The sequence below is a fragment of the Neomonachus schauinslandi genome, chromosome 1, assembly GCF_002201575.2.
Source record: "Neomonachus schauinslandi chromosome 1, ASM220157v2, whole genome shotgun sequence".
Classification (NCBI taxonomy): Eukaryota; Metazoa; Chordata; class Mammalia; order Carnivora; family Phocidae; genus Neomonachus; species Neomonachus schauinslandi.
The window spans coordinates 37,557,920-37,583,804 of NC_058403.1; the positions used below are offsets into that span (position 1 = coordinate 37,557,920).

General features: G+C 35.9%; 1 protein-coding gene across 1 annotated transcript in view; it reads left to right on the forward strand.

Moving 5' to 3' along the window:
• The window catches only part of CADM2 (cell adhesion molecule 2), a 253,313-nt gene that overhangs the window by 89,220 nt on the left and 138,208 nt on the right, over positions 1–25,885 (forward strand). The window contains exon 5 of the mRNA XM_044913865.1: positions 23,411–23,581. Coding sequence (XP_044769800.1) covers positions 23,411–23,581 — 171 coding nt within the window. The remainder of the gene's footprint in view (positions 1–23,410; positions 23,582–25,885) is intronic.

The window sequence follows — 25,885 nt, forward strand, 5'->3', positions numbered from 1 at the left end:
GAAACTTTCTTTTTAAAAGGTTTTTTTTTTATTTTTTTAAACCAGCTTTATTGAGATATAATAAATAGAAAACAATATTACATATTTGAAGTGGACAGCTTGGTATATTTTCACATTTGTTTATAGTGATGAAATCTCACCACAATCAAGATAATGAACATATTCATCATCTACAAACTCATACTCCTTTATAATCCTGTCCTCCTGACCTTCTCTGCCCACTCCCCATTGCATGCTCAAATCAGAACCACTGTTCTGATTTATGTCATTATAGATTAGTATGCATTTTCTAGAATTTTATATAAATAGACTCATTTAAGATTATTTTTCTTCTGATTTTTCTCAGCATAAATATTTTCAGATTCATACATGTTGTTCCATATATAAACATTGTTCCTGTTTATTGCTGATACATATTCTATTGTTTGGATCTATACTATAATTTGTTTATTCATTTACCTGGTGACAGACATTTGGGTTGTTTATAGTGTGTGGCCATGACAATTAATCAGTCATGAACATTTGTGTAAAAGTATATATATATATATACACACACATATGTATATATATACACATATTTCATTTCTCTTGGAAATGACTAGGACCAGAATGACAGGGTCATATGGCAGACCTATGTTCAATTTTTAAAAACATTTCCAAACTATCTTCCAAAATTGTTGTACTACTTCATGAAGTCCAACCTTTTTATTTTATCATTATTTATTTATCATGTTTTGGTATTATATACATGATATTTTTGCCTAACCCAAGACCATAAAGAATGACTTCCATAAATTTCATACGTTTAGGTTTTAGATGTATTTTGAGTTGTTTTGTATTTTCAATGCCTTTATCTTTTATTTCTCTCAGCTGTATTATTTCTAGGTCAATTTTGATTGATTGATTGATCTCATTATAGATAGCATTTTTCTGCTTCTTTGAATGTAGTTTTTGATTGGATTCCAGACATTGTGAATTTTACCTTTTTGGTGCTGAATATTCTCACATCTCTATAAGTATTATTATGCTTCCTTCTGGTTAAGTTGCTTAGAAAGAGTTTAATCCTTTTAGAGTTTTTTAAAAAATTCTTAGGCAAGATCAGAGCAGTATTTATTCCAGGAATTATTGTTTTCTCATTATTAAGGTAAAAATCCTTCTGAGTGACCACAGTGCCAGCTATGAGGTTTTTCAGTCAGGTTGGTTAGAACAGGCACTATTCCCAGCTCTGTGTGAGCATCATGTACTATTTCCTCTAATCCTTTTAGCTGGTTCTTGCCGCAGCTGATCAGCGCTTCCTTTGCGAACACTGGATGAGACACTGAAGATGTCTGGAGTTCTCTCTAGGTGCAACTCTCTCTTTTCTCTTTTTTAATTTTCTTCCCTGCCAACTTTAAATAATTGAATAATACTTTTATTTAATGGCGGTGTGTTTAAGTGTGTCCGTTTACTTGTTTGTTTTAAGGTGATATAATGCATTTAAGAGGCTATACATGAAGAAGAGTGAAATGTATCCAAACTCACTTTGACAGAATGTTTGATTTTTTTTTAAAGATTTTATTTATTTATTTGACAGAGAGAGACACACGGAGAGAGAGAGGGAACACAAGCAGGGGGAGTGGGAGAGGGAGAAGCAGGCTTCCCGAGGAGCAGGGAGCCCGATGTGGGGCTCGATCCCAGGACCCTGGGACCATGACCTGAGCCGAAGGCAGACGCTTAACGACTGAGCCACCCAGGTGCCCAAAATGTTTGATTTTTTTTGAAGTGACACTCACTCTTACTTTATAAGCAGTGTGCTGGGGGAGTGGTAGCCGCCCCTGGTTTTCTCGACTTGCCTCTCTGGCTTGAAATGTCTACTTTATGAGTGAACTAGGGCAAGACCTATGAAGGTCTTTGTATTCTTGGCCTATGAGTCTGGACTGGGTAGAGAAAGAGGGCCTCAGCTTCTCAGCCACACTCACTTGGAATTGGGGCTCTGCAACCAAGAGCAGGAGTGAGGGGGATACCGGAGTGAGGCTTCCTGGCTCTCCTGTGAAAATATTGTAGCCTTTGAAAGGTTGCTGGTGGGGAGGAGGGTTCCCTTCTTCTTGGTTACATGCACCAGGAGGCAAGGTTCCCTTGTGCTGAGTTGGAGGTGGGGTGAAGGTAGGGACCAGGTCATGTCTTAAGTACCACAGACCCTTTTGTTCTTACTAAGATTTAATAGATTTTCTTGAATGATTGCTTCTTAATTTGCTGTATACTATTAGCACATTTTTTTAGAGAATATAAATGTGTGTGTATTTGAATAATTTTCACTAGTTCTGGTTGTTTCACTGGGAAGGGAGTCTACAGAGTCCCTTATGCTGATATTATGGAAGTCACCCTCTGATTTCTTTTTTATATTCATGTCTTTTTACAATGTTGACTCATAAATTATTCTAATATATCACCTTTCATTCCTTTATTTATTCTTATAAATTGTTTTATCTCTCATTTCCTGCATTTTTTAACAGAAGAAAACTCTATTTCTCTTCTTGACCATTTTATATTAGAAATTTATTTCTTAAAAAAAAGGAAATTTATTTCTTGCCTTTATAGGAGATGAAACTATTTCATAATTTCCCTTTTCCTGGTAGTTATAAGTAATTTTTAATTATGTTCTTTTTTTATGAACTTTATATGAAATCATGTATGAATTTTAAGAAGCAATTTAATAGTTTGATATATTTTTAATTCAGTTATTTTTTAATTAGTCTTTTTTTTTTTTAAGATTTATTTATTTTAGAGAGAGACAGCATGCAAGTGGGGGGAGGGTCAGTCTCACAACTGGGAGATCACAACCTAAGTCAAAAACAAGAGTTGGATGCTTTACCAACTGAGCCACCCAGGCACCCCTTTAATTAGTCTTTTTAAAGATTATATTGTCCATCTCCTTTCTTCCCCTTTTTTATATACAGTTAAGTATATCTGAGCTCTCACCTTTAGGAAGTTCTGATACATGGAACTCTGATCTAGTTGGGCTGCACTTAGGATTGCTATGCTTAAAGAAAATAGTGAAAGGAAGAACTGAAAGGCAAATACAGGGTAAATATAATTCTGAGTAAAAGAAAAGAAGTGACAATCAATAGTAATCAATGAGAGTGGAAAAAGGTAATAAAACAATAGAACTGCATCAGATAAAGATTATGTATTTACATTTAGTTTGTCTGATTCCCAGTCTTTGATGATCTATCTCTAGCTTCTGTACTCTTCCAAAACAAACTGCTCACTTAGTCAGAGGTTAGACCAACATCTTCAGTTTTTTGGGAGAGTGATGATAGGAGGATTTATTTATTTTATTATTTTATTTCATTTTATTTTTTATTATTTTATTGTATTGTATTGTGTTTGTTTTATTTTATTTATTTGAGAGAGAGCACAAGCAAGGGGAGAAGCAGAGAGAGACGGAGAAGCAGGCTCCCCGCTCAGCTCCTGAACATGGACATAAGGCTGATCCCAGGACCCTGGGATCATGACCTGAGCCAAAGTCAGACGCTTGACCAACTGAGCCACCCAGGCGCCCTGATAAGAGGCTTTAAAAAGAAATCCACTACAAAGAAAAATGGTAACAAATTGACAACTGCCCACAAGTTATACACGTTGACATGGAATGAGTCTACTCACTAGACTAAGGAAAGGAATGCTTTACTTGGCTGAATATGGCCATTATTTTAATTAATTAAGAACAGACTTAATAAGCATCTATGATGTTCCAGACCCTGTCCTAGATGCTGGATATGAGAATTATGCAGAAGTATAGCAATTAAGAATATTTGGGTAAAAAAGAAAGAAGAGAGATAAGAAGGGAGAGGAGTAATGGAAGAGAAACAAAAAAAGAAAGAAAGCAAGAGAGAAACAAAATTAAAATTCCCAATTATCCTTTATTTTATGAATAAATGAATTATATTGGACCTTATGAACATCCTAGTGGATAATTGGAATTTAAAAATGATATGTTGCTCAGAAAACAATATAACATGTTGAAAACTGATCAACAGAATGTAGTACATGGTACAGAGAAACATTATAACATTCAGAAAGCTAATTCCTCAACACAGAGGTTTTAATGATGCAACTGATTCACTTTCACAATAAGTACATATGGGGCAGGCTGATTTTTCCTACGTGTGCTCAATGCTGCAAGAGGCCAAAAAATACATTGTTTGATGACTGGAGAATGGCATTACCCTAGCTGTCTCAGGGGAGTCACACTTGCTTGCTGCTTACAGAATTTACTCAAATGGATAGATAGTTTTATTTTCTTAGAGAGTTTACTCTAATGCATGAGCTTTAAAATTTTTTTCTGCCACCTTTTATCATCTTTTTTGGGCCTGCAATAAAACACCTTTTAAAATAGAAAATAGAAGAGATCTTTCAGTTTTCAATAGAAGGACACTATAACCTACACAAATATAGTGAGTACCCTGAGGCATCAGACTTAGAGTCAGGTCATTTTTTTTTTTCAGTTAGATGGTGTAATCTTTTTGATTCAGCTAAATAAATAAATAAATAAATTAATTAATTAATTAAATTAAATTTAAAAACATGGTGCACAAAATATAAAATCTGTTCTTAGAAAGTGCTACACGTGAAAGTTGATTTCTCATGTCCAGACTTTTGGTTAATGGCACTGAGGTTCACTCAATCTACTCTCAGGTGAAGAGAGGTTATTATAAGATTTTACTGACCATGGCCAAGTGAAAGGAATATGAGGGAACCTGGTTATAGCCATAACGTTATTCCCTGGATATAAAGAGTTCACTGATTGGCTTCATAGTGATTTAGCTCCTTTCTGTCTATAGTTGCCACCAGCTATCTGCTCCTTCCTCTATTTTGCACACTTTTTCCCTCCCCCATGAATTATGTTCTCATAAGATTGGCTACATCATGGCTTTCCTAGGCCAAGCTGTGGGATGTATGTATGCATGCATGCTCAAGCACGTGTTTTTAACTTCAGATTTTTTTTTGAAATCTTCAAGGTTTTAAATCATGTTAAGATATATGACAGAGAATCAGAAACAAACTAGTTTAATTACATTACTTATGCTTGGGGATAAAGCCTCATGCTTGTCACCCTGGATGTTAGTCACCCCAGACTCAGATACCTCTTCATGTTTAATCATACTTGGCTTGAGGCACGTGCTACAGAACATGGCAATTAATAAGCAAGGAATGTCTACAAACGCAATTAGATAGGAGTGAAATTTATTATTAAAAGGCAAACCTGGTTATGGCAAACACTATGAACTCACATTCAGTAAGTATAGATGCTATAGAAGATTATAACTTATGTTCACATTTTGATAAAATTTTTAGATTTTATGACTCTACTTCCATTAGATATAAAATAATAAGGAGTCCCTAATAAAACATTTTGGTCTGGGATTAGATTTGTGGAAGACTATTATTTCTTCCCCTACCTAACTCTTTTTTGGAGTTTTGTATTTATGAATAACAGGTGGAATGTAAACTAAGCCCAAATTGCCCAAGATACATTTCACAAACTCTGCAGGATATACCTCACAGCTCATGAACATGCTGTGTAAGTCAGAAAGAGGAAAACCTTGTTGAAACTGACAAATGCTATATTTTAGTTCATTATATTAGTATTGCAGAAATAAGCAATATTCATACTGCTGCCGATTATTCAAAGACCATGATAATAATAAAAAGAAGATTTTTTTGAAGACAAGCTAATCTCTATCTTGGTTCTCACAACATTATTTTTTTTATTATTATTATTTTTTATTTATTTGAGACAGAGAGAACGAGAGAGAGCATATGAGAGGGGGAGGGTCAGAGGGAGAAGCAGGTTCCTTGCTGAGCAGGGAGCCCGATGCGGGACTCGATCCAGGGACTCCAGGATCATGACCTGAGCCGAAGGAAGTCGCTTAACCAACTGAGCCACCCAGGCGCCCTCTCACAACATTATTAACTAATGTTCTCAGTAACCATTTTTCTCTAAAATAGTCAATCTCCCATACTCCTTTCTTTTTTTTTTTAAGATTTTATTTATTTATTTGACAGAGAGAGAGAGAGCGAGAGCAGGAACACAAGCAGGGGGAATGGGAGAGGGAGAAGCAGGCTTCTTGCTGAGCAGGGAGCCCGATGTGGGACTCGATCCCAGGACGCTGGGATCATGACCTGAGCCGAAGGCAGACGCTTAACGACTGAGCCACCCAGACGCCCTCCCATACTCCTTTCAAAAGATACATCTGATGGGGTGAGGACCAGAGAAAAGATCTGGTATTGTTAATTCTTAAACTGTTATTCTCTGGTATTTTGAACATAACAATAGTTTTTAAAATATTTAAATAATATGTTTACATATCTGTCTACTTCACCAGACCAGGATTTATTTCCTCACCTAACTTTTTATATGTAGAATCTGACATGGTGTCAAGCACATGGTAAAAGCTCAAGGTTTTTATCCAGCAAATAAATGAATCACTTGTGTTAAAGTGGTCTTAGACTTTACCTTAATAATTTTTAGAGGTGGTGACTTTTTTACTGGATACTCTCTTGGAATAAGCAAACTAGTTCTAAATATTCTTCTAAGGTACAGGAAACTAAATACAGAGTTGAATAAATATTAATATAGAATTAATTATAGAATCAGTCACTTGGGTGAAAGTGACCTAAGACTTTACCTCAATAATTTTCAAAGGAGATGACTCTACTCCTTATTGATTGTTTTACTGGCCTCAGCAATATAGCTCTAAGGTATTAAATCTTAATATATACTTGAATGTTCCTGAGCCATTAAACAATGATCGAACTACCAGTTTTTGTTTTGTTTTTGTTTTTGTTTTTGTTTTAAGGAGAGGGACGCTTACAACTCATTATGTGCTAGAAGGATTTGCATTAATAAAAAAAAACCCACTGATTAACATAAAAGGTGATGATACTGAATTTGGAACAACAGCTAAATTAGTGAAGAAAATAAAATGAAACCCAAAGTGAGATTAGCAAGTGAATTCTTTTCATAAAGTCTTTCACATTTGCTAATGGTGGGTGACAAACTTTGTTAGTACTTTTAGCTACTACAAAGACAAAGACAGGATCAGTTAATTATTATGTCCACAAAACAGTGTACGAAATAGGTCTAAATTATTCTGGTACTGAGAGTCAAGAGACAAAGAGAATTCCTCTCTGAATCCACATGTTGCAGACAAATGTGTATGTGTTAAACGGAGTCAGGGTACATATAACAAGATCCATACAGCATGTATTTGTAGTACCTTTCATTTCAGGCCTATGGGATGACACATAAGAGACATCTGATCAAAGAATAACATTCTGTCTGAATAAATTGAAAGAGGTTTTAGAATATTTAGATAAAGTATCTCCTCTTCATCAAGCATCCATAAATATTATTACACTCATTTGAACATTTGAAACCTACTAACAAGAACTGAGTTTCAGTAAAATTCCATGCCAAGTAAAATAGTTATTTTGTGTGCTGGTTAATGGTAGAACCATAGCTTTAAAAACCAGGATGACACTGGCACCTCTAGTAAACAGGGAGCATTATGAGAAGAATCTACAGAAATCTCCCTCTTTCTGGTTGGAGTTGTTCTGGAAGGAGCACTCATTGGCAAAAATGAGATTTGCCTCATGAATCTGTTTTGAAGTCTTCTCCAGTGAACGAATGAAAATGGTTACCAGACTTACAGTTCTACCATATAAGACATGACCTCAATATTTTTCTTCTGGAGAAAGTTTAAAGCAGAAACAAAATACTTACCTTGAATATTAATGAAAGATGCTTTGTAAAATACTTTTGAACCCTTAACCTTAAGAGAAAAAAAATTAAAGTACTGGCATTCCTTTCAAGACAAACTGGTTTTAAAATACACATCTAAGGGAAGCCTGTGTGGCACATGGGGTTACACAGCTGACTCTTAGTTTTGGCTCAGGTCACAATCTCAGGGTCAGGAGATCCATGCTCAAGGCAGAGTCTGCTTAAGTTTCTCTCTCCCTCTTCCTCTGACCCTCCCCCCACATTCTCTCTTGTACACGCATTCTCTCTCTCTCTCTCAAATAAATAAATATATTTTTTTAATTTTATTATGTTATGTTAGTCACCATACAGTACATCATTAGTTTTTGATGTAGTGTTCCATGATTCATTGTTTGCGTATAACACCCAGTGTTCCATGCAGTTCCGTGCCCTCCTTAATACCCATTACCAGGCTAACCCATCCCCCCACCCCCTCCCCTCTATAACCCTCAGTTTGTTTCTCATAGTCCAGTCTCTCATGGTTCATCTACTCCTCCAATTTCCCCCTCTTCATTTTTCCCTTCCTACTATCTTCTTTTTTTTTTAACATATAATGTATTATTTGTTTCAGAGGTACAGGTCCGTGATTCATCAGTCTTATAATTCACAGCGCTCACCATAGCACATACCCTTCCCAGTGTCTATATCACCAAGCCACCCCATCCTTCCCAACCCCCACCACTCCAGCAACCCTCAGTTTGTTTCCTGAGATTAAGAATTCCTCATATCAGTGAGATCATATGATACATGTCTTTCTCTGATTGACTTATTTCACTTAGCATAATACCCTCTAGTTCCATTCACGTTGTGGCAAATGGCAAGATTTTGGGGTTTTTATGGCTGTGTAATATTCCATTGTATATATACATCACATCTTCTTTATCCATTCATCTGTTGATGGACATCTTGGCTCTTTCCATAGTTGGGCTATTGTGGACATTGCTGCTATAAACATTGGGTGCACGTACCCCTTCGGATCACTACCTTTGTATCTTTGGGGTAAATACCCAGTAGTGCAATTGCTGGGTCATACGGTAGCTCTATTTTCAACTTTTTGAGGAACCTCCATACTGTTTTCCAGAGTGGCTGCACCAGCTTGCATTCCTACCAACAGTGTAGGAGGGTTCCCCTTTGTCCACATCCTCACCAACATGTGTAATTTCCTGACTTGTTAATTTTAGCCATTCTGACTGGTGTGAGGTGGTATCTCATTGACGTTTTGATTTGGATTTCCCTGATGCCAAGCAATGTCGAGCACTTTTTCATGTGTCTGTTGGCCATCGGATGTCTTCTTTGGAAAAAATATCTGTTCAAATCTTCTGCCAATTTCTTGATTGTATTATTTGTTCTTTGGGTGTTGAGTTTGATAAGTTCTTTATAGATTTTGGATATTAGCCCTTTATCTGATATGTCATTTGCAAATATCCCCTCCCATTCTGTTGGTTGTCTTTTGGTTTTGTTGACTGTTTCCTTCGCTGTGTAAAAGCTTTTTATCTCGATGAAGTCCTACTAGTTCATTTTTGCCTTGCTTCCCTTGCCTTTGGCGATGTTTCTAGGAAGAAGTTGCTGTGGCTGAGGTTGAAGAGGTTGCTGCCTGGGTCTCCTCTAGGATTTTGATGGACTCCTGTCTCACATTTAGGTCCTTCATCCATTTTGAGTCTATTTTTGTGTGTGGTGTAAGGAAATGGTCCAGTTTCATCCTTCTGCATTTGGCTGTCCAATTTTCCCAAGATCATTTGTTGAAGAGACTGTCTTTTTTCCATTGGACATTCTTTCCTGCTTTGTTGAAGATTAGTTGACCATAGAGGTGAGGGTCCATTTCTGGGCTCTCTATTCTGTTCCATTGATCTATGTGTCTGTTTTTGTGCCAGTACCATACTGTCTTGATGATGACAGCTTTGTAATAGAGCCTGAAGTCCGGAATTGTGATGACGCCAGCTTTGCTTTTCTTTTTCAACATTCCTCTGACTATTTGGGGTCTTTTCTCGTTGCATACAAATTTTAGGATTATTTGTTCCATTTCTTTGCAAAAAGTGGATGGTATTTTGGTGGGGATTGCATTAAATGTGTAGATTGCTCTAGGTAGCATTGACATCTTCACAGTATTTGTTTTTCCAATTCATGAGCAAGGAACATTTTTGCATTTCTTTGTGTCTTCCTCAATTTCTTTCATGAGTATTTTATAGTTTTCTGAGTACAGATTCTTTGCCTCTTTGGTTAGATTTATTCCTAGGTATCATATGGTTTTGGGTGCAATTGTAAATGGGATCGACTCCTTAATTTCTCTTTCTTCTCTCTTATTGTTGGTGTATAGGAATGCCACTGATTTCTGTGCATTGATTTTATATCCTGCCACTTTACTGAATTCCTGTATGAGCTCTAGCAGTTTTGGGGTGGAGTCTTTTGGGTTTTCCACATAAAGTATCAAATTATCTACAAAGAGTGGGAGCCTGACTTCTTCTTTGCCAGTTTGGATGCCTTTTATTTTTTTGTTGTCTGATTGCTGTGGCTAGGACTTCTAGTACTATGTTGAATAGCAGTGGTGATAGTGGACATCCCTGCCGTGTTCCTGACCTTAGGGGGAAAGCTCTCAGTTTTTCCCCATTGAGAATGATATTCGCTGTGGGTTTTTCATAGATGGATTTTATGATATTGAGGTATGTATCCTCCATCCCTACACTCTGAAGAGTTTTAATCGAGAAAGGATGCTGTACTTTGTCAAATGCTTTTTCTGCATCTATTGAGAGGATCATATGGTTCTTGTTCTTTCTTTAATTAATGTATTCTATCACATTGATTGATTTGCGGATGTTGAACCAATCTTGCAGCCCAGGAATAAATCCCACTTGGTCGTGGTGAATAATCCTTTTAATGTATTGTTGGATCCTATTGGCTAGTATTTTGGTGAGAATTTTTGCATCCATGTTCATCACGGATATTGGTCTGTAATTCTCTTTTTTGATGGGGTCTTTGTCTTATTTTGGGATCAAGGTAATGCTGGCCTCATAAAATGAGTTTGGAAGTTTTCCTTCCATTTCTATTTTTTGGAACAGTTTCAGAAGAATAGGTATTAATTCTTCTTTAAATGTTTGGAAGAATTCCCCTGGGAAGCCATCTGGCCTGGGCTCTTGTTTTTTGGGAGATTTTTGATTACTGCTTCAATTTCCTTAGTGGTTATAGGTCTGTTCAGGTTTTCTATGTCTTCCTGGTTCAGTTTTGGTAGTCTTTACATCTCTAGGAATGCATCCATTTCTTCCAGGTTATCTAATTTGGTGGCATAGAGTTGCTCATAATATGTTCTTATAATTTTTGTATTTCTTTGGTGTTGGTTGTGATCTCTCCTCTTTCATTCATGATTTTATTTATTTGGGTCATTTCTCTTTTCTTTTTGATAAGTCTGGCCAGGGGTTTATCAATCTTATTAATTCTTTCAAAGAATCAGCTCCTAGTTTCATTGAATTGTTGTACTGTTTTTTTGGTTTCTATTTCATTGATTTCTGCTCTGATCTTTACTATTTCTCTTCTCCTGCTGGGTTTAGGCTTTATTTGCTGTTCTTTCTCCAGCTCCTTTAGGTGGAGGGGTATGTTGTGTATTTGAGAACTTTCTTGTTTCTTAAGAAATGCTTGTATTGCTATATACTTTCCTCTTAGGACTGCCTTTGCTGCATCCCAAAGATTTTGAGCACTTGTGTTTTCATTTTTATTTGTTTCCATGATTTTTTAAATTCTTCTTTAATTTCCTGGTTGACCCATTCATTCTTTAGTAGGATGCTCTTTAGCTTCCATGTATATGAGTTTTTTCTGACTTTCCTCTTGTGATTGAGTTCTAGTTTCAAAGCATTGTGGTCTGAAAATATGCAGGGTATGATCCCAGTCTTTTGGTACTAGTTGAGACCTGATTTGTGACCCAGGATGTGATCTATTCTGGAGAATGTTCCATGGGCACTAGAGAAGAATGTGTATTCTGTTGCTTTGGGATGGGATAATCTGAATGTATCTGTGACGTCCATTTGTTCCAATGTGTCATTTAATGTCTTTATTTCTTTGTTGATCTTTTGCTTAGATGATCTGTCCATTTCAGTGAGGGTGGTGTTAAACTCCCCTACTGTTATTGTATTGTTGTCAACGTGTTTCTTTGCCCATCTATGCCCATGTTAGGGGCATAGATATTTACAATTGTTACATCTTCTTTTGAATAGACCCTTTAAGCATGATATAGTGCCCTTCCTCATCTCTTATTATAGTCTTTGGATTAAAATCTAATTTGTCTGATATAAGGATTGCCACCCCAGCTTTCTTTTGATGTCCATTAGCATGGTAAATGGTTTTCCACCCTCCTCACTTTCAATCTGGAGGTGTCTTGGGTCTAAAATGAGTCTCTTGCATGGGGCATCTCAGTGGCTCAGTTGGTTAAGCGACTGCCTTCAGCTCAGGTCATGATCCTGGAGTCCCAGGATCGAGTCCCGCATCGGGCTCCCTGCTCAGCAGGAAGTCTGCTTCTCCCTCTGACGCTCCCCCATCTCATGCTCTCTCTGTCTCTATCTCATTCTCTCTCTCAAATAAATAAATAAAATCTTTAAAATAAATAAATAAATAAATAAATAAATAAATAAATAAATAAATAAATAAATAAAATGAGTCTCTTGCAGACAGCATATTGATGGGTCTTGTTTTTTTATCCAGTCTGATACCCTGTGCCTTTTGATTGGGGCATTTAGCCCATTTATATTCAGGGTAACTATTGAAAGATATGAATTTAGTGACATTGTATTGCCTGTAATGTGACTGTTACTGTATGTTGTCTCTGTTCCTTTCTGGTCCATGTTACTTTTAGACTCCTTCTTTGCTTACAGGAGCCCTTTCAATATTTCTTGTAGGGCTGGTTTCATATTTGCAAAATCTTCTGGTTTTTGTTTGTCTTGGAAGCTTTTTAATCTCTCCTTCTATTTTCAGTGACAGCCTGGCTGGATATAGTTTCTTGGCTGCATATTTTTCTCATTTAGTGCTCTGAATATATCATGCCAGTCCTTTCTGGCCTGACAGGTCTCTGTGGAAGGAATGTTCCAATCTAATGTTTCTACCATTGTAGGTTACAGACCTCTTGTTCCAGCTGCTTTCAGGATTTTCTCTCTGTATCCGAGACTTGTAACTTTTACTATGAGATGTCGGGGTGTTGACCAATTTTTATTGATTTTTGAGGGGGGTTCTCTGTCCCTCCTGTATTTTGATGCCTATTTCCTTCCCCAAATTAGGGAAGTTCTCTGCTATAATTTGCTCCATATACCTTCTGCCCCTCTCTCTCTTCTTCTTCTGGGATCCCAATTATTCTAATTTTGTTTAATCTTATGGTATCACTTATCTCTTGAATTCTGCCCTCATGATCCAGTAGTTGTTTATCTCTCTTTTTCTCAGCTTCTTTATTCTCCATCATTTGGTCTTCTACATCACTAATTCTCTCTTCTGCTTCATTTATCCTAGCAGCCAGAGCCTCCATTTCTGATTGCACCTCATTAATAGCCTTTTTGATTTCAACTTGGTTAGATTTTAATTCTTTTATTTCTCCAGAAAGGGTTTTTCTAGTATGTTCCATGCTTTTTTCAAGCCCAGCCAGTATCTTTATAATATCATTTTGAACTCTAATTCCTACATCTTACTAATGTCCATATTGATTAGGTCCCTGGCAGTTCGTACTGCCTCTTGTTCTTTTTTTTGAGGTGATTTTTTCCATCCTGTCATTTTGTCTAGAGGAGAACAGATGAATGAGAGAACAAAATGCTAACAGGGTAACAATGACCCCAGAAAAATATACACTAAACAAATCAGAAGAGACCTGAAACTGAGTGAAAAGAAAGGGAAAGAAAGAGAAAAGAAAGAAAGAAAAAAAAAAGAATATGATCAAATAGGATCAGGCTGGTGAATAGATCAGTGCCACACACTAGATTTTTTGTGTATTTTTGTCTGTTAGAAGAAACTTCCTCCAAAAATTTTAAAGAAAGAAAACTTCTATATGTACAAAAAGAAGGGTAAATATGATGAAGGGATAGAATATGACTGTAAAGATGAAAATTATAAAAGTTTTATAAAAGAAATTGATAAGAAGTTGGTTGAAAAAAGAAAGAAGAGAAATTAAAAAAAGAAAATGGGAGAGGATGTGATCAGGCAAGAGACCAGAACAAAGCCATACACTAGAGATTTAGGGTATATTTTGGTCTATTAGAAGAAACTGTATTCCAAAATTTTAAAGAGAGAACAACTTAAATTTATATACCAAAAATAAGGTTAACTACAATGAAAGGATAGAATATGACTCTAAAAATGAAAAATAGGAAAGATTTTTAAAAAAGGGATTGATAAGATGTTGGTTGAAAAAGGGAACAAGAAAAATTTTAAAAAAAATAGAAAAGGAAAAAAAAAGGAAAATTAAAAAAATTAACTTTGAAAGACTAAAGAATCATGGGGAAAAAAGCCATGAATTCTGTGTGCAGTATTCCCCTAGTGCTGGAGTTCTGCTGTTCTCATTGATCAGTAAACTTGGTCTTGGCTGGCTGTTTTTGCTGATCTTCTGGGGGAGGGGCCTGTTGCAGTGATTCTCAAATGTCTTTGTGGGAGACAGAATTGTCCCGCCCTTGCTGGGGCTGGGCCAAGTAATCTGCTTGGGTTTGCTCTCCTAGCTCTTGTTCCCTGCAAGCTTTCAGTACAGCTTTGGAGGATGAGAGTGAAAATGGCGGCCTCCCAGTCTCCACCCTAGAGGAGCCAAGAACTCGGGTCCCCACTCCCCAGTGAGTCCCCAGAGAAAAGCAGTCAGTTACTCCCAGCTCCCTGGTCTTTGGCCACACTCCGTGCTAACCCAGCCTGTGACCAAGCATTTCTATCTCTGGCACATGACCCCATGTGGAGTCTACAAACCCAACAGATCCCTGCAGTATGCTCTGCGCTGCTCCTCCCAGGGGAGGAAGGGGTGTCTCCCCGGATCTGCTGCATGTTGGGTCCCTGCTGGAAGAGCAGTGGACCGACTGTGCTGCAGATCACAGTTTACGGTGATCCCGAGTTGAGATCCCATTCCTCGGCTCCGTCTCTGCAGCTGGTTTCCCTGCTCCAATAGCTGGGAGCTCTAGCACACTCAGGCACCCCCAGTCTTTCTGTGACCCTGAGGTTCCTGAGATCACACAGTCCCAGTGAGGGTTCCCCCCCTGCTTAGCCACTGGAGCGACGTCCCTCAGCAAAGCAGACTTCTAAAAGTTCTGATTATGTGCTCCGCTGCTCTTTCACTTGCCAGTAGCGGCTGACAGAGGCTCCCACCGCCCTCCCCTCCCCGCGATCTATCTTTCCGAATATCACCTCGGATTCACTTCTCTGCATGTCCTACCTTCCAGAAAGTGGTCGCTTTTCTTTTCGGAGTTGCTGCTATTTTTTTCTTTGATCTCCTGTTAAGTTCATAGGTGTTCAGAATGGTTTGATCCCTATCTAGCTGAATTCCTGGGACCAGGTGAAATTTAGGTCTCCTACTCCTCTGCTATCTTGCTCCTCTAAATAAATAAATCTTAAAAAAAAAAATGCATCTAAGTTACTGAATGCGTTAATCAGGCATAGTTACTTTATGTCAATATTAAAAAGTAACAGAGAGCTGGTTATCTTCTAAAAATGGTGTATTTAGTTTTAGAAAATTTGATCTATAGAGCTTCTTTTAAATAGTTATTACACAACATATCCAGTTATCCAAAATGATCACTTCAAAGTTTTGACATAAAATTACCTTGTATAATGCTCACATTTTCTCTTCTCTATGACAAGAGGGCATACATTCAGCTTATTAACAAATTGCCAAATCATTAAAGTATCATTAATATGGATTCAAAATAATTCCCTAAAATTATCATCTGATCCACAATAAAACACTGGTACAAACCCAGACTCTGAAAATAATAGTGAAGTTCAAGTTCTACAGAAGCATCAATATCTGGGATAAACACTGTGACCCTGCAGCTTTGGTCATGGCCAGAAAATTAAAGGCCCAAATAGATCAAGAGAAGATGCATAATGTCCTACATAATTCCTAAGAGATGTGTCTCAATGATTAGAAGTTATGGCACTCTCAGTACTGGGATCAGCTGGAAGCTGTGTCTAAATCTCACCTTGTTCCCAATGTGGCTATGGCCTATTGGCCTTCCCATGGATTAAAAGGAAACTGGCCCACATTAGGTGGACGTCTGATAGAGAAGGCTTCCACAGGATGTGAAACAAGATTGCCCTTAATAAGAATGGGAGTATGTTCTTTCTGGATCTGTTTAAATGGGATTAAAATCACAAAAGTGCAGAAAGGAAATGCATCATAATATTCAGATTGTACTACTCAGGGTGATTAGAACCACTGTGGAGACAAGGTGACTTTCCAAGGAACTGCACTTTAGATGATTTCCTTTGGAAAAATCCAGTCCAAAAGAGGCCGGAAACTATAGACATAGAGGCAGGTGACCTAACATTATAAATCTGGAAAGATGGATATGGATGTAGCTCATGAGATTTGATATTTTATGAGAAGTTTTATATGTAAAAAAAAAAAAAAAAACCCATGCAGATGACCTTCGTTCCTTAGCTAACCTGATTCAGGTCTTCTAAATTTTTTAATTTAGAGGCTCTGGGTGTCTCACTCACGATTACATCTGCTTTTTTGTTTTTGTTTTGTTTTTTTCACCTTGGCTCTTGGTGAGATCAAGATCTAAAATCCCAAATATAAGCAGACTACTATTCTACATTCCAAGTCTCATAAAGATAAATATAAAAACTGGTAGATAATTACTTACTTTGAGACTTCACATTCAAGAAATGTTCAGGAAGGGGTGCCTGGGTGGCTCAGTGGTTAAGCATCTGCCTTCAGCTCAGGTCATGATCCTGGGGTATGGGATCGAGCCCCGCATCGGGCTCCCTGCTCCGCGGGAAGCCTGCTTCTCCCTCTCCCATTCCCCCTGCTTGTATTCCCTCTCTCGCTGTGTCTCTCTCTGTCAAATAAATAAATAAAATCTTAAAAAAAAAAAAAAGAAAAAAAGAAGTGTTCAGGAAAATAACTTTTGTTGAGAAGCACACTCGAAGAATTTTCCTAGGCAGATTTCTTTATAACTTTTTTAAAAATTTTTTTATTGTTATGTTAATCCCCATACATTACATCATTAGTTTTAGATGTAGTGTTCCATGATTCATTGTGCGTAACACCCAGTGCTCCATGCAGAACATGCCCTCCTCAATACCCATCACCAGGCTAACCCATCCTCCCACCCCCCTTCCCTCTAGAACCCTCAGTGATAGAGCAGCAGAGTATAACTTTTGTTATTACAGAAAATTTCTAATGTAGACAGTGATAGCATAATAAGACAGTTCTGAACTGCCATCCACCCAAAGCAACCACTGTTTGGATTATCTGTGAACAAGTGCTAAAAGTCCAGAACCTCTTTTGGAAAAAAAATAGAAGGGAGGCAGCAGGATTATGAGGGAAAGTAATCCTAGAATCACCTCTGTTTATTGCTTGATCTCAACTTGTGTTGACCATCATACCAATATGTTACATAATATATGAAATGCATATTTTGAAAAATGTAAAAAAAATGAGAAGAAATACATATTTTAAAATAGTAAAGATAGAATGGGAGGTTAGGAGGAGAGGAAATTAAAACGATAGAGAGATAGAAATTGAGATGAAGAGAGAAAGGGGGTTAGAGTAAGCCCCAATATTTTCTCTTCATCTTTGGCTACATCTCTGGTATTGAAAAATCATCTATTTTACCCTTGCTCCTCAAAATATGTCCATGGGCCAGCAACAGACTTTCAGGCTCTATCCCACAAAATATTGAATCAGAATCTGAATTTTACCAAGATCCAAAGGTGATATATATGTACATTCCATTTTTTTATGATTTTATTTATTTATTTGACAGAGAGCAAGAGAGGGAACACAAGCAGGAGGAGTGGGAGAGGGAGAAGCAGGCCTCCTGCTGAGCAGGAAGCCTCATGTGGGGCTCAATCCCAGGACCCTGAGATCATGACCTGAGCCAAAGGCAGTCACTTAACCAACTGAGCCACCCAGGAGCCCCTGTCCATTCCATTTTGAAAAATACTGCACTAGATCTCAATGTAGTGAAAGGACATGCCAAAGGAGAAAAAATGGAAACCCTGATGCAAGACAGAACTTGAAACAAGAGTACACATGCAATCATCAAATTAACTGAGCAATATAAAGAAAACTTCTATTGATTCTACAACTGTGAATACATCAGTTATTTTATAAAGCTAGAAGGCAAAAATAGACATAAATTTTAAGTACAATTTCCTGCCTGTATTTTTTAGAGGGTGGGGGTAAGGAGATCAGCATAAAATATAAGAAAAGATAATATGATTGGCTCTTCTTGATGTTTTTTCTTATTCATCTTAGAGCTTCTAGGAACCCTATAGGCTGTCCCATAAGCTAACATTAAAAGCAACAAATTATACTTTTGTTTATTCTATTTGAATGATGAGCATTAAAATTTTATGTTATATACAATTGCTATCAGATTTTATGTGTCCAATTAATATTACATTAAGTGATAATTTTGTAAACGAATCAGCTAAAGGAAGCAGATGTGTGGGTTCTTAAAATACAGCTGTTATTAAAATTAAACAATTAGCAGCAATATTTTAGAATAATTTTTCGTATATTGTATAACATAATTATAAAAGTGGTTTGTTAAGAGATCTAAATTTTCTTATACTGCCACTGCTTAGAGCTACAAACCAGAAAATGTTGGACATGGATTTATAGGAAAGAATGTAAAATATAAAAATGAGGAAACATTTTGTATAAATCTATAAAACACTGAAAAGTAAAGATCATATATATATATATATATATATATCATATATATATATATATAAAGATCATATATATATATATATATATATAACAAAGGGCTGTATTTTCCTGACATATTTTGACTGAAAGGAAATAATTCCATCTTTTACTCTAATATTTTTTAAACTGAGATTGAAACTAATTTTCAAATGCAAAAGTCTCAGAAATGCCTTTGGTTAGCAAAAATGAGTTATTTCATAAGACATATTTATGAAAAATCTTGTATCCTGTATGATTGATTTATAGTTAAAAAGATATAATTGAGATTTTTTGTTCTTCTATTTTTCGATGTTAGAAATTTTCTTCTTTTCAAATGTTAGAAATTTTTCTTACTCTCAGAACTGTCTAAATCACATAAAAAAATTGTAATGGTAAAGTCTTAATTAGGTAATTGTTTCCTAATTTGTGAACACAATCATATATTTTCAAGAATAAGACATGGAACATTTACCTAGTTTTATCCTTTACTAATATTTATTCTATTTTTTAATCAAATAAGATAAAGTCAGACTTCTCTGGAAATAAGTAAAACTCAATAGACCATGCAAATATCTACCCATCAAATACCTCAAATTCAGTATTACTTTCAAAGTCAAATCTTTGCATAGAGCACAACAATGGAGAAGCTGAACTTATATTACTTTGTTGTAATTAATATGTCTTTAAATGTTTTATTTTTTAATTTTTTATTAACATATAATGTATTATTTGTTTCAGGGGTACAGGTCTGTGATTCATCAGTCTTACACATTTCACAGTGCTTACCATAGCACATTCCCTCCCCAAAGCCCATCACCCAGCCACCCCAACCCTCCCACCCCCCTCCACTCCAGCAACCCTCAGTTTGTTTCCTGAGATTAAGAGTCTCTTATGGTTTGTCTTCCTCTCTGGTTTCGTCTTGTTTCATTTTTCCCTCCCTTCCCCTATGATCCTCTGTCTTGTTTCTCAAATTCCACATATCAGTGAGATCATATGATACTTGTCTTTCTCTGATTGACTTATTTTATAATAAGTCAATTTCCCTCTAGTTCCATCCACATCATTGCAAATGGCAAGATTTCATATTTTTTTGATGGCTGCATAATATTCCATTGTATATATATACACCACATCTTCTTTATCCATTCATCTGTTGATGGATATCTTGGCTCTTTCCATAGTTTGGCTCTTGTGGACATTGCTGGTATAAACATTGGGGTGCACATACCCCTTCAGATCACTACATTTGTATCTTTAGGGTAAATACCCAGTAGTGCAATTGCTGGGTCATAGGGTAGCTCTATTTTCAACTTTTTGAGGAACCTCCATACTATTTTCCGGAGTGGCTGCTCCAGCTAGCATTCCCACCAACAGTTTAGGAGGGCTCCCCTTTCTCTGCATCCTTGCCAACATCTGTCATTTCCTGATTATTTAATACATAGTAAAATCAAATATTTTATGCATTTTATTCAACATAACTCTTTTCCTGAAATTATCATTGCTCATTTGAAATGAAAGAGTAAGAAAATGGAACAGCTTTCTCCCTCAACTACATTGAAAATCTTGTTATAATATCTTAACTTTAGCCTGTCATTTTGATTTCTAATCCATTAAAATTACTCTCTTCTTATCAACTACTTTAAACTTAAGAAATTTTAAATTAAATGAAAATATATTAAACCTCTTTTCCATAAAGAACAAATAATCCCTGAGTGTACCGTTTAACAATGAATCTTAAAACAAACAAACAAACAAAAAACAATGAATCTTAATCATGCACAGTAAGTTTAAATATCAATAAATGAATACACATCTTGAGGAAAGTATTCCTCAAGATTTATTTCATTCATGCTGAAATAAATTCTCCAACCAAGTGAAGAACATTTATCTCAATGTAAATTTCACTGCAAATATATATTTTTAAATACTCAAATTATTCAGATGACTGTCCTCTTCCCTTTTTTTTTCAAGTAAAATCTTTTTTTTTTTTTGTTTCGAGTTTTTATTTAAATTCCAATTAGTTAACATATAGTGTAATAGTTTCTGGAGTAGAATTTGGTGATTCATCACTTACATAAACACATGAGCACCCCACCCAGTGCTCATCACAACTCTCTAGCTCTATCCATGTCATTGCAAATGGCAAGATTTCATTATTTTTTATGACTAAGTAATATTCCACATTTTCTTTATCCATTCATCAGCCGATGGATATTTGGGCTATTTCCATAAGTTGGCTATTGTTGATAGTGCTGCTATAAACATTGGGTTGTGTGTGTCCATTTGAATCAGAATTTTTATATCCTTTGGGTAAATACCTAGTAGTGCAATTGCTGGATCATAGTGTACTTCTATTTTTAACTGTTTGAGGAAACTCCTTACTGTTTTCCAGAGTGGCTGCACCAGTTTGTATTCCCACCAACAGTGTCAGAGGGTTCCCCTTTATCTACATCCTCACCAACATCTATTGTTTCCTGTGTTGTTAATTTTAGCCATTCTGACAGGTGTGAGGTGGTGTCTCATTGCCGTTTTGATTTGTATTTCCTTGATGCTGAGTGATGTTGAGCATCTTTTCATGTGTGTGTTAGCCATCTGGATGTCTTCTTTGGAAAAGTATCTGTTGATTTCTTCTGCCCGTTGATGTCTTCTGCCCATTTCTTTACTGGATTATTTGTTTCTTGGGTGTTGAGTTTGATACATTCTTTATACATTTTGGATACTAGCCCTTTATCTGATATGTCATTTGGAAATATCTTCTCATATTCTGTAGGCTGCCTTTTAGTTTTGTTGATTGTTTCCTTTGCTGTGCAGAAGCTTTTTATCTTGATGAAGTCCCAATAGTTCATTTTTGCTTTTGTTTCCCTTGCCTCTGGCAACATGTCTAGTAAGAAGTTGCTACACCTGAGGTCAAAGAAGTTACTGCCTGTGTTCTCCTCTCATAGTTTGATGGTTTCCATCTCACATTTAGGTCTTTCATCCATTTTGAATTTATTTTTGCATATGGTATAAGAAAGTGGTCCAGTTTCATTCTTCTGCATGTTGTACAGTCCAGTTTTCCCAACACCATTTGTTGAAGAGACTGTCTTTTTTCCATTGGATATTTTTTCCTTCTTTTCAAAGATTAGTTGACCATAGAGTTGTGGGTCCATTTCTGGGTTTTCTATTCTGTTCTATTGATCAATGTGTCTGTTTTTGTGCCAGTACCATACTATCTTGATGACTACAGCTGGTAATATAGCTTGATACCTCCAGCTTTGCTTTTCTTTTTCAAGATTGCATTTGCTATTCAGGTTCTTCTGTGGTTCCATACAAATTTTAGGATTGTTTGTTCTAACTGTGAAAAACATTGTTGGCATTTTGATAGGGATTGCATTAAATGTGTAGATTGCTTTTAACAATATTTGTTCTTCCAATCTATGAATATGGAATGTTTTTTCCATTTCTTTGTGTCTTCTTCAATTTCTTTCATAAGTGTTATATAGTTTTCAGAGTACAGTTCTTTTACCTCTTTGGTTTATTCCTAGGTATCTTATGGTTTTTGGTGCAATTATAAATGGGATCATTTCCTTGACATCTCTTTCTGCTGCTTACTTATTGATGTGTAGAAATGTCATAGATTTCTGTACACTGATTTTGTATCCTGTGATATTACTGAATTCATGTATCAGATTTAGCAACTTTTTGGTGGAGTCTTTCAGGTTTTCTTCATAGAGTATCATGTCACCTGTGAATAGTGAAAGTTTGACTTCTTCCTTGCCAATTTGGATGCCTTTTATTTCTTTGTGTTGTCTCATTGCTGAAGTTAGGACTTCCAGTACTATGTTAAATAACAGTGGTGAGAGTGGACGTCCCTGTCTTGATCTTGACCGTGGGGGAAAAGCTCTGTTTTTCCCCACTGAGGATTATATTCACTGTTTGTCTTTTGTGTAAGGCCTTTATGAGGTTGAGGTATATTCCCTCTATCCCTACTTTGTTGAGGAATTTATCAAGAATGGATGCTGTACTTTGTCAGATGCTTTTTCTGCATCTGTTGATAGGATCATATGATTCTTGTTCTTTCATTAATGTGGTGTATCACATTGGTTGATTTGTGAATATTGAATCACCCTTGCAGCCCAGTAATAAATCCTACTTGATTGTGGTGGATGATTCTTTTAATGTATTGTTGTATTTGATTTGCTGGTATTTTGTTGAGAATTTAGAATCCACATCTTCTTCCTTTTCTTTAAAAGATGTCAACTTTCTCATTGTAGGTATTCTTTAGCAATTATGTTCATTTTATATTGTTCATGTTGAAATCATAGCACAAATACATTGCACTTTCTTTTAGGAATAACCTGATGTTGTGAATTTGGCCTTCCCAACTGTACTTGAGGCTCACAGAATTAAGATTATACTTATTTAAAACTTAAATCTAAAGAAAGGAGATTAATATTGTAAAGTGGCCTGATTTCTCAAATGGAGTATAACAAAAAACAACAAACAAACCAAAAAACCTGTCACTAAAGGAATATAGTTCTGTGTCCCACCCTTTTATTTTATTTATGCAGTTACATTTTAAGTTTTATTTCTGAAGTATTTTTATTTGCTCAAACCAAAATAGATTAAATGTTAAATAAACAAATATTTGCTTTTTAAAAATTGAAAAAGAGAGGGAGATGGTGCTTCCAGTTGTGTCTTGAGTAAATGAAATCTGTTACATTTTGAAAGATAATGTCACAGAAGTTTTAAAACTTATATTTTATTTTCAGATGTAAAATATTTAAAAGAAGAGGATGCAAATCGCAAAACATTCACTGTCAGCAGCACACTGGATTTCCGAGTGGACCGGAGCGATGATGGCGTGGCTGTGATCTGCAGAGTAGACCATGAATCTCTCAATGCCACCCCTCAGGTGGCCATGCAGGTGCTAGAAATACACTGTAAGTAAACTACTCCCTTCCCATTTATCTCAGCAGAAGCAAATCTCTTCATCTACATTTAAAATCATTTCAAACTATCCTCAAGTGCCACATGTATGCAGCAAAATCTTCAGCAAAGTGAAGTACAACTATTCTCACTGGTATTAATCACATTCAGAGGAAGGTAGTTCTTGCCTGAATATCATTCTTGACGAGGAAGAGAAGTAAAGGAAATATCCTTATTCAAGGTTAGAACTTCTAATTATGTTCTACATGGTGACTTGACGCTTGTGTATGCCTGTGGGTGGGGTAGGAAGAGTAATTATTTTGGCAGAGTCAATGAGAGTGGGGAATCTGAAGAGCCTTGATGGACCTTATTGTATGAAAGTAACTTTGTTATGCATAAATATGTTGTCCTATCTGTGCTTTTAAATTTAGACAATTTTTACCTTCTATATGAGATACTCTTTGTCTTTATAAATACATTGGCATATCCATTATGTTTTCTTCATCAACTTCACCATTACTGACAAGTAATAGGAACAATATTAATTGGATGACTCCAGTGGGCCAGGGGCAGTGCTAAATGCTTCACAGGCATGATTTCATCTCATGTCTCATGTTAGGGCATCAGCATAAAAACCTGGTGAGTAGTTACCCCCTCTAGTCACAGTTTATGGACAAAGACAATGAAGGTTATAGTGGTTGTCATTTGGCCAAGTTCACACAACTAGCAAATGGTAGACTTGTAATCATGACATTTTTATTAGTTAACAAGGCCCTGGAATATAACAGGTGATCTAGACATATTTATCCACATGAAAATGAATCAACTGAAATATATAAGATAAAGTTGAAAAAGTAGAGCCCCCAGGATTGCATTTCTGAATTGAATTACTTCATTGTTTTTAATATTGGAAAGCTTTTGTTTGTGATAAAGTTACAGTTTGTGTTTAGAATTTCTGTGTAATATAAAATTACATTAAATCCTAAAATGTTAAATCTAAGTACTGGTCTTTTAAAATCCTCACTTTATTTTGTTTTTATTTATTTATTCAACAAGAACTTATTGATTGCCTACTATGAAACAGGCATTATTTTAGGCACTGGAGTTACATAAGTGACCAAAAAATAACATTAACAAAACAAATTAGGATTGTCTTCATGTGTCAAAATTACCACACCACCACCAGCAATAAACTCCAGTTTTATTACAGCATCCATTCTACGTAGGAATGACAGAAAAGCAAAATAAATAAAAACAACATATAGCATGCTGTGTATTAACTGCCATGGGAAATAAAATAAAGCAGAGGTGATAAGTAGTACAATTTGAGAAATTGGAATGGAATTGAAGGAAAGTGTGTGTGTGTGTATGTGTTAGTATATAACATATATATAATGTGTTTATAAGTAAATATATATTTTATTACATATTAAATTATATAATTGTATGTTGTATTTCTCTACATATTTATATATAAGTATACATTATATTTATATTATGCATATATTTAAATAAAAAAATATTAGTAAGACCAGAGTAGAGGGATAACTGGAGAGTATTTATGAGTGAAGATCAGAGATTTACCAGGAGAATCAGACTTTTTTTTCACTTTTTGATAAAGGAATGTCAATCTGATTATGATTTTTAATTATTGCTCACTGTGTTTTAGTTACTTTTAGTTTAATACTAATTGAAATTATTAAAATATTTAAATACTTTCAATTATGTTGAGTTAGTTTCATTAATTTTCCTCTTGTTCTTTTTGAAACAAATTCTGCAGCAAGCATATTTTAGAGCCCAAACCGAGATTATCTTCAAATTTCAACATTTATTTTCAGTGACACCTTGGGACAATTGCTAAAACTGTTTGAGCTTTGATTACAAATTAGATAATTCTTTTCTACAAGGATCAAACTAAACAATTTGTTTATGGCGTTTAATGAATTTTCAATGAATGCTACTTGCCTTAGTTAGTTCAAATTGCTGTAACAAAAATACCCATAGACTGGGTGGCTTATAAACCAAAGAAGTTAATTTCTCAAAGTTCTAGAGGCTGGAAGTCCAAGATCAAGGAGCAGATAAGGGGCTTCATCCTGGTTCATAGACGGCTATCTCCTCTCTGTGTCTGCACATGGCAGAAGGGGCTAAGGAGCTCTTCGGGATCTCTTTTATAAGAGCACTAAGCCTGGTCATAACCTTCCAAAAGCCCCACCTGCTAATACATCACATTGGGAATTAGGTTTCAACATATGAATTTTAGAGGGACACAGACATTCAGCCTATAGCAACTTTTCTTTCCTATGTCTTATTTTACCAAC